This window comes from Bufo gargarizans, chromosome 4 (assembly GCF_014858855.1).
Source record: "Bufo gargarizans isolate SCDJY-AF-19 chromosome 4, ASM1485885v1, whole genome shotgun sequence".
Classification (NCBI taxonomy): Eukaryota; Metazoa; Chordata; class Amphibia; order Anura; family Bufonidae; genus Bufo; species Bufo gargarizans.
In genome coordinates this window covers 365,773,992-365,791,550 of record NC_058083.1, presented here as the reverse complement: position 1 = coordinate 365,791,550, position 17,559 = coordinate 365,773,992, and the positions used below count along the sequence as shown (strand labels likewise).

Genomic DNA, 17,559 nt, shown 5'->3' with positions numbered 1-17,559 from the left:
TCAGAATGCAGGTAACTTCCCGCGATACCCCACAGCAGTGTGTATTGTCTCACATACAGCTAACCAGAGACCAGAGAGTCATTCTCCTCCACACTGACATGGAAGGGGGAAGGGGGGGCTGGTTTTATCTGCTCATATCTCTAGTTTGGGGTCTGCTTTGTATCATTTGAAAGCTGACATTTCAAGCTTTCAGACAATACTAGAATGACGGCAATATGTTCAGTACAGGGGAAGATATCACTGATATAAATTGGGATGCAGTGATTATTGCTGAAAGTAAAAGCAGGTTTTACCCACGATTATTCCCGACTCGATTTTTAACAGTGATTTCTCATCTGTTGCTTGAATGTCAGCTTTCAAACAAGAAAGCAACAAGTTGCATGTTTGTAGCTGCTATCATTCAGGAGAAAGCAGCATCTAAAGCAAACCTAGACTTTCTTCCCAAGCTCAGCTTCAAGGCACTCAGGGCTGTGCTCCTCCCAGTGCTCTCCCGTCTCATGTTTATAACTGGGGAGACTGCCAACACGTGACAACACTGTGGGAAGATGCCTGCAGAATAGCAAAGTGGCATGCATTTGTTGGAGTTATGAGGTGAAATGGAAAATGATTAAAATGTATATATACTGTAGGGTGTGCTATACCTTTTGCTGTATAAAAAAAAAGAAACTGCAGTTGCACTTTAATTTTTACATCTCTAGGCAGTCAGTATTTTCCATTTTTTTCACACTACTGCAAAAGCAGAACTTAGAGCAAATGCATATGGCAATGATTCCTAAGGTCATTATTATAGGGAAACCCCTAAAATATTTCCACTTCAGGGAACTTATATTACTGTTTCAAAGGACCTTGGTAAAAGAGTGAGTAAAGCGTTATATAATGTTAGGTTCTGGCTGAGCTTTGTTGCTTGCTTTGCCTACCCTTTGTGCTAGACATCCTTGGGCAAGCTTAAATATTCTGGGGAAACTCTGATTGGCTTCTGTGAAAGTCTGGTTGGGAGTCAATGGCTTGCAGAGTAGGAGTAGTATGTAGAATGGTGGGAATTATCTAATTAACATTTACAAAATTATCTAATGAACGTTTAAAAGGATATTCACATCTTAGACATTTTTAGCATATGCAGATGATATGCCACAAATGTCTCATATATGTGGATCCCACCTATGAGACCCTTGCCTTTCTCCTTTAATTCCACCCCCCCTCCCCTATTTTGTGTAGTGAGGTGACCTCTGTCTGCCACATCTGGTAGTAGACTAGATGGCCACTAGAGATGAGCTAATTGATTCCTTCATCGAACAGACTTCTTGGGCAGGGAGAGACCGGCCCCACTGCTGAAGAGGCTCCCCCTTCCCCCTGGATCATGAGAGCTGGACAACTTGCCTGTCCCCGTCAATCTCGCTCCTGCACTGTTGTTCCAAGAGGTCGCACAACTACTACTGGAGCAGTGCATGCGCTGCCACAGTTCTGGTTACAGTCAGCAGCAGAGCCTCTGAGCTTGCGCTACTACTCAGAGCAAAGGTGTAGGCACAAAATTGACAGGGAGATGTCTGGCACTGTCAATTAAAGGTGAGGCGGAGCTTCTGGAGTAATAGGGTCAGCCCCTAGCTGCTCAAGAAGTTTGATGGATGAATCGATTTGTACGAATCGATTCTCTCACCTCTAGGGGCCATGCAGGTCACATAAATAGCTAATACCCATAGAAGTGAATAGAGAGAATCATGCACATATATGGTGTATCAGTGCAGCTAACCAGAAGGCTTTTTTGTTGCAGAGTTTGTTTGTTAAAATCCAGAAAATTGGACGATTTGCCATGGAGGGAAGAGAAAAGAAGGTTCTACAAAGGGCAGTCCAGGGTTGGGGCTGTCTCAAGAAACTTGTTGGATGTCAGAAGGCCCCTTAAGAAAGGGCTCCCATCCTGGGGAAGAATAAATGATTCTAGTCAGTAGGAGTCTGGTATGGATAAATGTTTGTGCAATGAGCAGGACACTGGTACAGTGGGTCAGCTATGCAGTGGGTCAGAATATATGTGTATAAGTTTTTATAGTTTGTTCGTGACGCCAATTGCAGCTTGCGCAGGTACTGTAGCAGGGCCCTTTAAGATGTTATAACTCACGTACCAGGTGAGGAATGCCAGAGAGGGATAATGTCTCTGTGTAGTGTCAACGGTGTCTCCTACCTTGGTACGGCTGGACGCCTGGATCCTGGCTCACTTGCAATAAATTAAGTGTGGTCAGTAGGAGTTATGATGGAATGATTGAGAACCAGACAGGAGATATAATCCAACTGGTCTTTACTTAAAGGATGGCAACATGAATCCATACGAGTTACAGCAATAGTCTTGGGTCCCAGCAGGTATTGGCAATATGTGGCAGGAATCTATATATATTCTGCTTCTGATCATATGCCTAGAGAATCTGGCAGGTATTAATCTTCTGCTCTTTCTATCTTCTGCTTTATCTGGGCCTGACTAGTTGAGGAGGAATTTGGCTTCTCCTGGACTCTGGATTGGTACTCACAGAACTGCTCGCAGGGTATGGTTTCCATCCTGGAGATCGGTAATTCTGGAGGGTGTCGCTTGCTTGTCAACCAGCTGAGATAGATGACTCAGGCTGGGAAGATGGATCCTTGCCTCAGCCGAGGCGGGCTCCAGGTTTGGGATCCCTGGGTCTGGGAGCTCCTACTAACACAACCTACCCCAGCAGGGGGTGGCTGGAACACTGACTACACTTTTTTCTCCTCCTCATGAGACAGGACATGGGAACATCCCACTTCTGCTCACACAGGGGAGCCTAGACTGGAATGGACTATTCCAGACTAGATATACTAACTAACCTTGGTCTGCTTACATATTGCTGCCACCTGCTGGCGGACAGGGAAATTACAGCAAATACATGATACAAGCCTGGAAAGTACATATACAGGAAAATGCAAAGTTAGATTACACAAGATGATAAGAAATATACACTTGACATATTATAGCAGGGAGACGGAGTTTAGTGACATACTCTGGGAAGATACATTTGTTTTTAAGGACGCTAGGCAGTAGGCCTTCTTGATAGCTAGGGAAGCTTTGATGTTTAGTGGCCAAATGGCTTAGAATTTTCTTTGTACTGTTGATATGAGTTGCTTTGTCTGTAGGGCAAACAAATAAAGCTGGTTGAAGCCAGTCTTAAATGAGAATCCTTTGCATTGGACAGAATTTTTTTTGGTCTGAGCATATTTTAACAGTATTGTTATGCCAAAAATGTCTAAGATGGGTATAACCATTTATTTTAACTGAATTATTAAAACCGTTAATACATTATTTAAAAGGGTATTCCGGTTATAACACATTATACCCTATCCATAGGATAGGGCTCAGATCGGTGGGAGTCCTACCGCTGGGACCCCACTGATCATGAGTGGAGGCCCCATACCCTGTGGAACCCCCCTGAAATGATTTGAAATGCTCCGCCACTCCATTCATTTCTATGGTAGTGCTGGAGATAGCCACTTCTATAGACATAAATGGAGTGGAGGTGTGCATTTTTGACGAGCTGCTTTGTGCCTATCAGGGGGGCTTCTCATGGTTTTATGGTCCCAACAGTAGGACCCTTGCCAATCCTGTGGATAACTTTATTATAATCGGAATTCCCCTTTTAAATTAGTTTTCTTGATACAACAGTCACAAACTATTGGACGTATCTTTCCTGGGAGTAATTTGTGTGTTAGTTAATACTATAGCTGCAATTATCACTACATATACACATTTCTAAAAGTTGATGAATATTCCTTACCTAAAGATTCTTTTGTTCTAATACCTTTTTAAATTCAGTATGATTATACGGTGTTCTGTGGATACAGTTTCATAATTTATCTACCATTCTAGCTTGACAGTAATGCACATAAATAACTTGTTGACAAGTCTCTGAGTCACCTTAAGGAGTGGGTGGCAAATAACATCTACTGTACTAAGAAGTAAAAATGGAAGCTGCAGTTTCCAAGCAAAAAACTGTAAGAAATAAAGGGTGTTCATTTCTAGCAGGAAGTCATTTTGCTCTAATCATACTCTGTATAACAGTTGGGAGCAGCAGGAGAGCATCATGAAAGCATATGTAAAAGATTCAAGTAATCCAATATTGCAAAGATTATGCTACTGTATTCTGCCATACAGCTGGTCCATGAGAAACACACAGGGTGCTGTTTGTACAGTCCAACATAACAATTTAGGTGTATCGAGAATCACATACATCACATCTGGATGGAAATGAGATTTTGTACCAATTCAGAATAATTTTCAACATTTTTATTTATAAAGTAGTCCGTAATCAGGAATGAGGAACGTTCATTGATGATCATTATCTGCATGTTATCTGTTACTACGATCGATCGGCCCCATTTAGTTTCATTGTTTGTTGACAGGACGTCCCTATTTACACAGGGTTGTGTGTGGACACTGATATTTTGTGTCACATAAACAAATTGATCATACAGCAAATGAGTGTTTGCTCGTTTGTCAGGAGATTGGCAGGACATTTACATAGGCCATTTGTTGGAAATAAGCATTCGTGTGAATTGCCTTTCCCGATAATTGAACAGATCTACCATTGGCACATGTAAAAAGGCCCTATTGTTCCTTTGCCTAAACTCTATAAAGATAGGGCATTCACAGCGCCGTAACAAAAAACACATGAGCAATCTGCAGACTGTGTATGCCACTCAGAAAGATGAAGTATTTTTCGAGAGTCTATTCTGGTTGTGACCTTTTTTTTTCCCCAAATATGTACAGCCTGTTTCATAGCGTTTTTTTTATCCGTGATGAATATGTTGTTGTTCAGCATTCTATAAATAAAGAGAACACACTGTATCCTAGTTTATCTTTACTTTACTTGTGCATCTCAACCACAGATTTATTTTCTAACCCAGTAACTTTAGATGGCCAGTGTACAGCTTGAAAAATAAACTTACATTTTACATTTCTGATTATAATAGTTACATTTCTCCCTTTACCGTCCTTCTATTTCAGTTTTTGATGCTATTTTTACCTTGTGATCTCTAAGAAGCTTTTATGTCCATTATGTTGATAAATTGCTTTTATGCATATAGACACATTAGCACAGTAAATTAAACAGCTTTCCAAATCTTCAATAAATATTTCCTACTATTTTGCTACTGTAGATGGAGTCTGTGGAACTCCTTCACATAGCTGCGCTTGGCTGTGTCAGCTTTACCCCTCTCCTCTTGCAGAGAAGCCAGAGCCCACCACCACACACTCTGCAGGGGTGTTGGGGAAATCACACTTTCCTCAGCATTTGTGTCTGTCAAAACAAGGAAAAGAGATGCCTCGTGGACTGTAGAAGATAAATCTGTACAGGAATGAAGCTGTGCTAATACATGAGATAGTAAAGGAAGTAGCATCCTGGACACACATACCTCACACAATTAAAACTCAACATTGGGGATCTCTGTTAATAAATGAAGATTTAAGAACCTTAGTGCAGCTAGTTTTAATTTAAAATACTATATGTAAAAAATGTTTCCGTGTCAAAGGTGCCCAAAGCCTTTAGAGTAAGGGCTGTTTCACACGAGCAAGTCCATTGCGGGAATCGCGCTCAGTGTGTGAGTGTGATCCTCTGCTCTGGACTTGCAGGAGCACACAGCATTATCATGATTTATAATGCTATGTGCCTCTGCTTGACCTTACTTCTACAGAATCTTACCGACAGCTTTATGTCACTATGAATCTGTGGAAAAAATGCCATGCAGAGACACATAGCATTATAAATCATGATAATGCCGTGCACTCCTGCAAGTCCAGAGCGGAGGATCACACTCGCACACAGAGCGTGAGTCCCGCAATGGACCCTCTCGTGTGAAACAGCCCTAAGGGTTCACCATCTTTTTATGGTGTAAGGGTCATACTATAGAAAGGGAATTATGGTCAGAAATTTGCATTCAAATTGGTGTTTTATGATTTGAAAAAAGTTTGAGATGTTTAAAGTATAAACACACAGCAGAGGACTGAGCATAAATCCTAATAGCCCAAAAATAGTCAATAAAAACAACACAACACAAATCTGCTTGTATCACCAATGTTTATCAAAATAACATCAGTGACATAAAGAATACAGCGGTGGTCCTATAGTTAAGAGAAATTTAAAAAAAAAGGAGAAAAGAAAGAAAAGAGGGGAGGGTTGTGGAGCCAACTTTCATTTTTACTAACAAAATGTCCATATGAAACAAAAACTTTTGCAATCTGTTTTCATACTCTGATTTTGTTCTGTTTTCTTTACATGATGTAGAGAAGTCACATTGTTCAAGTTGCAATTCCAGTGGCTTTTAAAGGGGCATTCTGGTTGTTATACAATAGAAAGGGGTAACTTTTATATCAGTGGGGGTCCTACAACTGGGATATCCACCGATCATGAGAACATGGATGTCATACCCTTCAGAGCCCACTGAAATAAGCAAACCAACAGCAGGTTGAGCAGGCACACTGCTGCTCCATTCATCTCTGCAGATGTTCAGGAAACGGGCAAGTACAGAGCTCAAACCCTTTAAGAATCCATAGATATGAATGGCGCTGCTGTTCACATGCTCAACCTGCCGCTTTGTTCATTTTGGAGAGGTACTGGGTTCCTTTTCTTGTGAACAGTTGGGGCCCTAATAGTAGGACTCGCACGATCTAATAGTTATCCCCTATCTTGTGCGGATAGCAGATATCTTGTAACAACCAGAGTACCCTTTTAACCGCCTCCGGACTGCCTAAAGCTGATCCGCGGTCCGGAGGCGGCAGCTGTAGGCAGAGTGACGCATATACGCGTCATCTCGTGAGACGCGAGATGACGCGCTTAGCTGGCCCGCGCATGCGCAATGCGGGCCAGCGTTTCTTCAAGGGGGGTCGCATCATCAGCTTGCCAGCCAATGATCGTGGCTGGCAAGCTGATGATTTTAAAAAAATCCAATCAAAAGCCAGATAACACATCATATTAGTAAATATGATGTGTTATATGGCTGCCCTGCTCCTCTGCTGGTCCTTTTGGTCGGTTAGATCCAGCAGAGGAGCAGGCTTCACAGTGAGTGGCACAAACACTACACTTTAGCCCCAGATCACCCCCTGCACCCCAATTAACCCTTTGATCGCCCCTGTCAATCACTAGTGAAAGGAAAAAAGTGATCAGTGTAAACTGTCACTTTTTTTTTTCACTGATATTGACCGTTAGGTTTTAGGGATAGTTTAGGCCCCTTGGTTAGGTAGTTTAGGGATCAGTTAGCGCCCAGCCCACCGCACCGCAGTCCCTTATTCACTGATTAGCGTATCGCTAATCAGCATTTGTACTTTTATAGTATCTGTAAGTGATCAAAACTGATCACAGTCAGATCTATAATAGTATTAGTGTCACTTTAGTTCGCCCAAAACGCAGTGTTTGCCCGATCAGGCCTGATCGGTCGCCCACACGTGCGTTCACCCACACCCGCCCCAGTGACCAAAAAATATTTTTTTTTGATCACTGCACACTCACTTTACACGCGCTGTGGCGATAAAAAAAAAAATCAGCTTTGATATTTTTTATCAACCGCAGCGGCCTCCGGTACTTCGCTAGCCTCCCATTTGTAAGACAGGCTTGCTTTTTTTCTTGGGTAGTCTCAGGGAATACCCCTAAATTTAGTTGCCCAAATGTCAAACAGGGGGTATTCTTCTGAAGAGGCCTACAGGCTTCTGACGCAGTCGGATGAGGAATGGGAACCCTCATCTGCCGAATCTAGCGGGTCAGAATATGAACCTGTAGAAAGCAGTGGCAGTCTGACTAAAAGTTCGGACGAGGAGGTTGAGGTCCCTGATAGCACCAGGCGTACCCGGCCCCGTGTCGCTAGACCACAGGTTGCGCAGGAACCGCTTTAAGGGCAACAGAGTGGGGCTGGCGCTGTCGGATTCCGTGGTGAGGCATACACCAGCAGCGCAGCCCTCCCTGGACTTAGTACCAGCACTGCCGTACAACCTGGTGAAGTGGCGAGCACCAGAAGGGCAGTTGAAGCTGGTACGGTGGCACGTGCAGTAGTTACCCCGTCGCAGCCACCGCACAGACAGGTCCGTAGACCCCCTAGAATCCCTGAGGTGCTGGCAAATCCTGATTGGCAGTCCCCAACTTCAGCCGCACCTGTAGTTCCCCCTTTCACCGCCCACTCTGGAGTTCGGGTTGAGACAGCTCAGATCGGTTCGGCCCTGGGATTTTTTGGGCTGTTCTTGACTGCGGAGCTCTTGGACATAGTCGTGGCCGAAACAAACCGGTATGCCACACAACTTATAACCGCCAACCCGGGAAGCTATTATGCCCAGCCTTTCCGGTGGAAACCAGTCCAAGTTTCCGAAATTAAAACTTTTCTGAGCCTTCTCCTCAACATGGGTCTAACCAAAAAGCATGAATTGCGGTCATATTGGTCCACGAACCCAATTCATCACATGCCCATGTTCTCTGCTGCTATGTCCAGGGCACGTTTTGAGGCCATCCTGCGTTTCCTGCACTTTAGCGACAACACCACCTCCCGTCCCAGAGGCCACCCAGCTTTTGACCGGCTCCACAAAATTCCTTATAGACCATTTCAACCAGAAATTTGCTGATTTGTATACCCCAGAGCAAAACATCTGCGTAGACGAGTCCCTAATACATTTTACCGGGCGCCTTGGCTTCAAACAATACATCCCAAGCAAGCACGCCTGGTATGGGGTCAAATTGTATAAGCTCTGTGAAAGGGCCACAGGCTATACCCACAAATTTCGTGTCTGAGGGAAAAGATCAGACCCTGGAGCCGGTCGGTTGCCCTGACTACCTGGGGAGCAGTGGGAAGACAGTCTGGGACTTGGTGTCACCCTTATATCTTTATGTGGACAATTTCTACACAAGTGTGGCCCTCTTCAGGCATTTGTTTCTAGAACAGATTAGCTGCTGTGGCACCGCGCGAGCTTCCCCCAACGGCTCGTTACCACTTGTCTTGCAAGGGAGGAGAGGGCTGCCTTGTGTAACGAAGAACTGCTCGCAGTGAAATGGAGAGACAAGCATGACATTTACATGCTCTCCTCCATTCAGGCAGACACGACAATACAAATTGAGCGAGCAACCCGTGTCATTGAAAAGCCCCTCTCAGTCCACGACTATAACCTTCACATGGGAGGGGTGGACTTCAATGACCAGATGTTGTCAGTAAGGCTGGGAGAACTGGATCCTTCCTCAAATTTCAGGAAGAGATCATCGCGAACCTCCTGTACCCAGGAGGTTCCGTGGTCCCATCCACCAGTGTAGTTAGCCGTCTACACGAGCGACATTTCCCCAATGTCGTTGCCGGTACCTCAACCCAACCATCACCCCGAAAAAGATGTTGTGTCTGTAGCAGGAGTGGACACCCGCTATTTCTGTCCTGACTGCCCTGACCACCCTGCCCTATGCTTAGGGGAGTGTTTCCAGAAGTACCACACACAGGTACACCTAGCATAGGGATCACATCTCACCAGGACAGGCACACAGGGCTATTAGGGCCCATTCACACAGAGCTGCTGCAAACGTCTCCTTTCACCTGGGACAAAGTGTATAACGCACTTCGCCACATCTTTGGGCGATTTGCGCTTTGCACATTGTCCCATGGGGAAGGAGAGGTTTGTCCTATAAAGGTAAAAAATAAAATAAAATCACCAGTAAGCAAAAAGGTTAATGTTCAGTTCAAAAAGTTAAAGTTTATATGTTCTGTTCCAAAGTTAATAAAATTATTGCGTTGCGGCCTGTTTTTTTTTTTTTCTTTTACCTTCCAGGTGGACCAACCGATCGACTAGCTGCAGCACTGATGTGCATTCTGACAGAAGCATTGCGCTGCTGTCAGATTACACACAAGTCGGTGTATGCGGCGCTGCAAGACAAGATTTCTCCTCTGCAGTAAAAGATAAGTTTGCCGAGGCATATGAGCTGAGGAGGAGGCGGTGTTCCTATGCTTTGGCAAACACTTTGTATATAAAAATAAAATAAAAATCCCAGCAATGATTTATTCATCCACATCGATTGATGTGAATGGAGAAATCTGGTTTGCCAGGGCATACGAGCTAAGTGGGTATGGATGTTGGGCGGAGCTCCTATGTCCTGGCAGACGCCTTTTTTTTTTTGGCAGAGATTTTTTCATCCACATTGATCGATGTGAATGAAGAAATCTGTGCCGTTCATTTTTTTCTTTCAGCCCAGAGGCTGAACGGAAAAAAAAAAATCTCATTACCTGTATGCTCAATATAAGGAGAATAGCAGAAACTCCTAATGCTGGCCATACATGTAATGATTGCGGAGACCCTCAAATGCCAGGGCAGTACAAACACCCCAAAAATGACCCCATTTTGAAAGAAGACACCCCAAGGTATTCGCTGAGGGGCATATTGAGTCCATGAAAGATTGAAATTTTTGTCCCAAGTTAGCGGAAATTGAGACTTTGTGAGGAAAAAAAATCAATTTCCGCTAACTTATGCCAAAAAAAAAAAAAAATTCTATGAACTCGCCAGGCCCCTCATTGAATACCTTGGGGTGTCTTCTTTCCAAAGTGGGGTCACATGTGGGGTATTTATACTTCCCTGGCTTTTTAGGGGCCCTAAAGCGTGAGAAGAAGTCTGGAATCCAAATGTCTAAAAATGCCCTCCTAAATGGAATTTGGGCACCTTTGCGCATCTATGCTGCAAAAAAGTGTCACACATGTAGTATCGCCGTACTCAGGAGAAGTTGGGGAATGTGTTTTGGGGTGTCATTTTACATATACCCATGCTGGGTTAGAAAAATATCTTGGTCAAATGACAACTTTGTATAACGAAATGGAAAAAGTTGTCTTTAGCCAAGATATTTCTCTCACCCAGCATGGGTATATGTAAAATGACACCCCAAAACACATTCCCCAACTTCTCCTGAGTACGGCGATACCAGATGTGTGACACTTTATTGCAGCCTAGGTGGGCAAAGGGGCACACATTCAAAATAGCACCTTTCGGATTTCACCAGTCATTTTTTACAGATTTTGATTGCAAACTACTTCTCGCGGATCTGGGCCGCTAAAATGCCAGGGCAGTATAACTACCCCACAAGTAACCCCATTTTGGAAAGAAGACACCCCAAGGTATTTTGTGATGGGCATAGTGAGTTCATGGAAGTTTTTATTTTTTGTCACAAGTTAGTGAATATGAGACTTTGTAAGAAAAAAAATAATTAAAAAAATAAATCATCATTTTCCGCTAGCTTGTGACAAAAAATAAAAAGTTCTATGAACTCACTATTCCCATCAGTGAATACCTTAGGGTGTCTACTTTCCGAAATGGGGTAATTTGTGGTGTTTTTCTACTGTCTGGGCATTGTAGAACCTCAGGAAACATGACAGGTGCTCAGAAAGTCAAAGCTGCTTCAAAAAGTGGAAATTCACATTTTTGTACCATAGTTTGTAAACGCTATAACTTTTACCCAAACCATTATTTTTTTTTGCCCAAACAGTGTTTTTATCTTTATTTTTTATCAAAGACATGTAGAACAATACATTTAGCTAAAAATTTATATATGGATGTCGTTTTTTTTGCAAAATTTTACAACTGAAAGTGAAAAATGTCATTTTTTTGCAAAAAAAACGTTATATTTCAATTAATAACAAAAAAAAAAGTAAAAATGTCAGCAGCAATGAAATACCACCAAATGAAAGCTCTATTAGTGAGAAGAAAAGGAGGTAAAATTCATTTGGGTGGTAAGTTGCATGACCGAGCAATAAACGGTGAAAGTAGTGCAGAAGTGTAAAAAGTGGCCTGGGGGTTTAAGCTAGGGGGGTTGAAGTGGTTAAGGGAGAGTGTTGGCTGAGCTGTTCCTATTACCAATTGTCATCCACCTTTATAATAGAGCTGTTACCTTTCAATTATAACATTGCCTATGATGGTACTGAAATGATTGCTCATATGTGACCTCTTCAAAACTGGAAGTATCAGGCTACTTTGAGGGTTGATGGCCACTAAATATTTGTGGACTTTTTCTAATGTAATTACTTGGGGGAAAAAAATAATGAAATAATTCATGGCTCCATCAGTTATGACCATGAAACTGTAACATCCCAGTATTATGTGATTTTGTCCAAATTGCATCAGACTATGGCCTTTGTAAAAAAAATAAAAAATAAACTTTCTCTGTGACACTACCCTATTTTTTTATGTGTGAATCCCATTAAACTTGTACTTTTTTTTCTACAAGTGTTTTTTGAGTGACTTTTTATTCATATTTTGAGTGTTTTCAGATTTTTGTTTCCCACAGAGAAGCCTGTGGGAAAATGCCTGAAAACAATGGCACACCCAGAGCATAGTGCTATTTGAAAAACATACCATGACGTTTTTGTTATTTGCCAACATGTGACATCTGCATTTTTTTTTTTTGTTGCTTAAAAAAACACCACTATGGCGTGACCATTTTGGGGGAAAAAATTCATATGTAGCCACCCTGGGGTATATCTGACATATCTTATATCATTTTATCACATCATAGTTTTTGTCACAATTTGGGGGAAATGGCAGCAAAATTATTGTAATTTGGAGAAAAACAAAAAGGTTTATATGCTGCAATGTGCGAATACACCCTTTTAGTAGTCAATTCATTAATATTTTTTTATTAAACACATGGCAGTTTTTTGGATACTGTTTTTCGTTCAATAAATGAAGTGTAGTTGGTCTCCTTTAATTGTTGCTTTTGCTTTTATCCTCTTTTGTTACAGAACCTTTGCAGAGCGCTATTGCAGAATATTGCCAGCTCTCAGCGTGAGTGATAGAAGCTGAGGGAAAGGATTATTAGTTTATGTACCTGGTCTAATGATGTTTCAGCAGTACAGGGAGTGCAGAATTATTAGGCAAATGAGTATTTTGACCACATCATCCTCTTTATGCATGTTGTCTTACTCCAAGCTGTATAGGCTCGAAAGCCTACTACCAATTAAGCATATTAGGTGATTTGCATCTCTGTAATGAGAAGGGGTGTGGTCTAATGACATCAACACCCTATATCAGGTGTGCATAATTATTAGGCAACTTCCTTTCCTTTGGCAAAATGGGTCAAAAGAAGGACTTGACAGGCTCAGAAAAGTCAAAAATAGTGAGATATCTTGCAGAGGGATGCAGCACTCTTAAAATTGCAAAGCTTCTGAGGCGTGATCATCGAACAATCAAACGTTTCATTCAAAATAGTCAACAGGGTCGCAAGAAGCGTGTGGAAAAACCAAGGCGCAAAATAACTGCTCATGAACTGAGAAAAGTCAAGCGTGCAGCTGCCAAGATGCCACTTGCCACCGGTTTGGCCATATTTCAGAGCTGCAACATCACTGGAGTGCCCAAAAGCACAAGGTGTGCAATACTCAGAGACATGGCCAAGGTAAGAAAGGCTGAAAGACGACCACCACTGAACAAGAAACACAAGCTGAAACGTCAAGACTGGGCCAAGAAATATCTCAAGACTGATTTTTCTAAGGTTTTATGGACTGATGAAATGAGAGTGAGTCTTGATGGGCCAGATGGATGGGCCCGTGGCTGGGTTGGTAAAGGGCAGAGAGCTCCAGTCCGACTCAGACGCCAGCAAGGTGGAGGTGGAGTACTGGTTTGGGCTGGTATCATCAAAGATGAGCTTGTGGGGCCTTTTCGGGTTGAGGATGGAGTCAAGCTCAACTCCCAGTCCTACTGCCAGTTTCTGGAAGACACCTTCTTCAAGCAGTGGTACAGGAAGAAGTCTGCATCCTTCAAGAAACTCATGATTTTCATGCAGGACAATGCTCCATCACACGCGTCAAAGTACTCCACAGCGTGGCTGGCAAGAAAGGGTATAAAAGAAGAAAATCTAATGACATGGCCTCCTTGTTCACCTGATCTGAACCCCATTGATAACCTGTGGTCCATCATCAAATGTGAGATTTACAAGGAGGGAAAACAGTACACCTCTCTGAACAGTGTCTGGGAGGCTGTGGTTGCTGCTGCATGCAATGTTGATGGTGAACAGATCAAAACACTGACAGAATCCATGGATGGCAGGCTTTTGAGTGTCCTTGCAAAGAAAGGTGGCTATATTGCTCACTGATTTCTTTTTGTTTTGTTTTTGAATGTCAGAAATGTATATTTGTGAATGTTGAGATGTTATATTGGTTTCACTGGTAAAAATAAATAATTGAAATGGGTATATATTTGTTTTTTGTTACGTTGCCTAATAATTATGCACAGTAATAGTCACCTGCACACACAGACATCCCCCTAAAATAGCTAAAACTAAAAACAAACTAAAAACTACTTCCAAAAATATTCAGCTTTGATATTAATGAGTTTTTTGGGTTCATTGAGAACATGGATGTTGTTCAATAATAAAATTAATCCTCAAAAATACAACTTGCCTAATAATTCTGCACTCCCTGTATGTCATGCTGCACAGTATATGGTCTGTTGTATTGACATAATTTTATTTATTGCATTATTAGTTTCCTGCTTACTTTGCATTGATTCATCATTGCAGATGGCCCTGCTGCATATCCTATTCCAGTGGAGAATATCAAGCCGCTACTCACTGTTGGATTTACATCTGGGGATATTAGCTTGATGAACAACTATGACGACCTGTCACCAACCATCATTCGCTCAGGACTGAAAGGTAAAGCCATTGCTTACATTTATTATCATTCTTCATAAGTGAAAGTCTTGTTCCTTTTGTGTAATTGATGACACCTGTTGGCAATGATTTTTTATGTATTGCAAAGCAGCAGTATGAGAGCATGATAAATGACTAAACTGCATATCATAGATGCAGAGTCATATTGGAGAAAGAATTTAAAGAGAACCTGTCACTATCACTGAGCCATTAAATAGCAACGTATTTTCAGGCTCCTCTGGATTCTCAGACCACCTCTCAACCAAGCACAGTATTTTGATTTGCTTTCCCCTCTTCTGTGTAGCCAGACCCCTCTCCCCTCCTCTTTATCATTTAGTGAGGTCATTTGATTTTATCTGCTGATGGAACCTTATGGACCCTTATATAGAACCTTGAAAATATTTTCTAAGTTGTGTATGTTCTTTCAAGACTTAGGGTCTATTCACACATCCACAATTTTGTTCTGCATTTTGCGGAACGGAATTGTGGACCCATTCATTTCTATGGGGCAGCACGATGTGCTGCCCGGATCCGGAAATGCGGATCCGCACTTCCGTGTCCGCAATTCCGATCCCGAAAAAAATAGAACATGTCCTATTCTTGTCCGCAATTGAAAAAAAAAACTCCCAGGCTGTGAGCTCTGCTCTGCGATTGGCCAGCGCTACAGCCTAGGAGAAGGAGATGCCCAGGAGAACAAGGGCAGACTCCGCCTACTATAACCAAGTCCCCTAAGTCTCCGCCTACTATAACCAAGTCCCCAAACGTACTGGAGAACGGAGCAGTGCCCAGGGATAATAGTAAGTGCAGTGAGATCCCTGGGCGCCACTGTATATGTCATGATACTTAGTTCACAATGTTTGGACCGATGAAAGGTCCTCTTTAAGCAGGAGCAGTACTTTGGTAACTAGTTCCCTCCACTACAAGGTAAACAGTGCTGTGTTATTCCAGTTCCGACTTCTGGCTACACCTGATCAGCTTATCGTCAGGAGTGTGGGATGTCTGACCGCTACCTTTCAGCTAGTGATGGCCTAGCCTGAGGATAACCCATTACTTAATAAAATCTCGACAACCCCTTTAATGACCTAGTAGACCAGTTAAACCCCCACTGAACTCCCTGGGATGACCATGCTGCTGCTTCACATTTACACTTCCTTTCTGTCTTCTCTGTCCTACATTCTACTCAGTTGTATGATGTGATGGCTAGCTCTCCTCAACTTTCCATCTATGCTTCTTAAAGAGATTCTGTAACCAATTTTGGGCTGCTCTAACTAAGGGCAACATAAATTAGTTACAGATCCCATTATCAAAATGCTAAATTGTTTCCTTTAATTCACCTAGCCATTTTGTTAAAATCTTGTACTGAACAGCTCCAGCATAGACTGTTTAATATACAGCACAAGCCCATGAGTCTGGGTCTCCATGAATATCGGGACATGGGCTTGTGCTGTGTATGGGACAGTGCTGGAGCTGTTCAATCCAAGATTATAGCAAAAATAACTGGGTCAGTTAGGCTACTTTCACACTGGCTTCTTGGCTTTCCATTTGTGAGATCCATCATGGGCTCTCACAAGCGGTCCAAAGCGGATCAGTTTTGACCTAATGCATTCTGAACAGAAAAGGATCCGCTCAGAATGCATTGCAGCGTTTTGGTGTCTGTCTGACGAAACTGAGCCAAATGGATCCGTTCTGACACACAATGTAAGTCAATGGGGATAGATCTGTTTTCTATGACACAATCTGGCACAATAGAAAACCGATCCATCCTCCATTGACTTTCATTCGTGTTCAAGATGGATCCAGAGGGTTGTATTATCTGAACGGATCCGCACCAAACACGAGTGTGAAAGTAGCCTTAAAGAACCCAGCATTTTGCTAAGGGGCTCACTAGTTTATGCTGCTTTTGACGTGGTGCCTAAAATAGACATCTGTTGGTGGCACATTCCTTGTTTACACAGGTTAAAGAGCTAACAACAGTATGCAGACTGAATGGGGGATGAATCGGGTACTGTGAAAAGCTTGAATATCATCAACAGGCGCTCAATAGAGGCCTGGCATGGGTCCATGTAAGTGAACCTAAAGGCCTAGTTCACACTTCACTGAATTGGTCAGTCATTTCCATCACTGATTGTGAGCCAAAACCAAAAGTAGAGACTACAAAGAGATAAGGTATAATGGAGAGATTTACATCTATTCTATGTTCTGGACCAACGCCTGGTTTTGGCTCACTATCACTGATGGAAATTACTGACATATGAAGCCTAAGGCTCCATTCAAACGTCTGCAATTCTGTTCCGCGTTTTGCAGAACGGAATTGCAGACCCATTAATTTCTGTGGGGCCACACGATGTGCTGCCCAGATCCGGAAATGCGGATCCGCACTTCCAGGTCTGCATTTCCGTTCCCCCAAAAAATAGAACATGTCCTATTTTTGTCTGAAATTGTGGACAAGATTAGGCATTTTCTATTAAGTATCGTCACTGTGCGGTCCACAAAATTCGGCACGCACATTGCCGGTGTCAGTGTCTTGCGAATCCGCGGATCCACAAAACACACACGGATGTGTGAATGGACCCTAACACTTATTTTAGGTAGGTAATGGGAAACTCATCCATGTTTTAAACAGTGAATATGGACTGGTTTTAAAACAGTCCGCACACGGATGAAGTTTTCCCTCCCATCCATTCATTTGAATTATTGAGTCTTGCAGGAAAAGCTGACAAATTTAGAACATCCTGCATTTCTCTTGACACAGACTGATGGTTCAAATGGAAAATCAGTCATGTAAAGATACCCAGAGTTCAGCCTAGGTGCTGTCCAGTTTATACTAGACAGCACCTGGATGGAAACATCACCCTTCTGAAACCAGCAGGCTTACTTGTTGGGTGATAACTTGTTATAAATACCTTCTGCTATAGGAATGCTCTTA

General features: G+C 42.6%; 1 protein-coding gene across 3 annotated transcripts in view; it reads left to right on the top strand.

The window, feature by feature from the left end:
• The window catches only part of TULP4 (TUB like protein 4), a 379,716-nt gene that overhangs the window by 266,769 nt on the left and 95,388 nt on the right, over nucleotides 1–17,559 (top strand). For 2 of the 3 annotated variants that reach the window (XM_044288804.1, XM_044288805.1), the window contains one exon: nucleotides 14,502–14,636. In XM_044288804.1, coding sequence (XP_044144739.1) covers nucleotides 14,502–14,636 — 135 coding nt within the window. Of the gene's footprint in view, nucleotides 1–1,838; nucleotides 1,936–12,729; nucleotides 12,773–14,501; nucleotides 14,637–17,559 lie in introns of those variants that run through there. The other variant, XM_044288806.1, reaches the window with a different exon arrangement.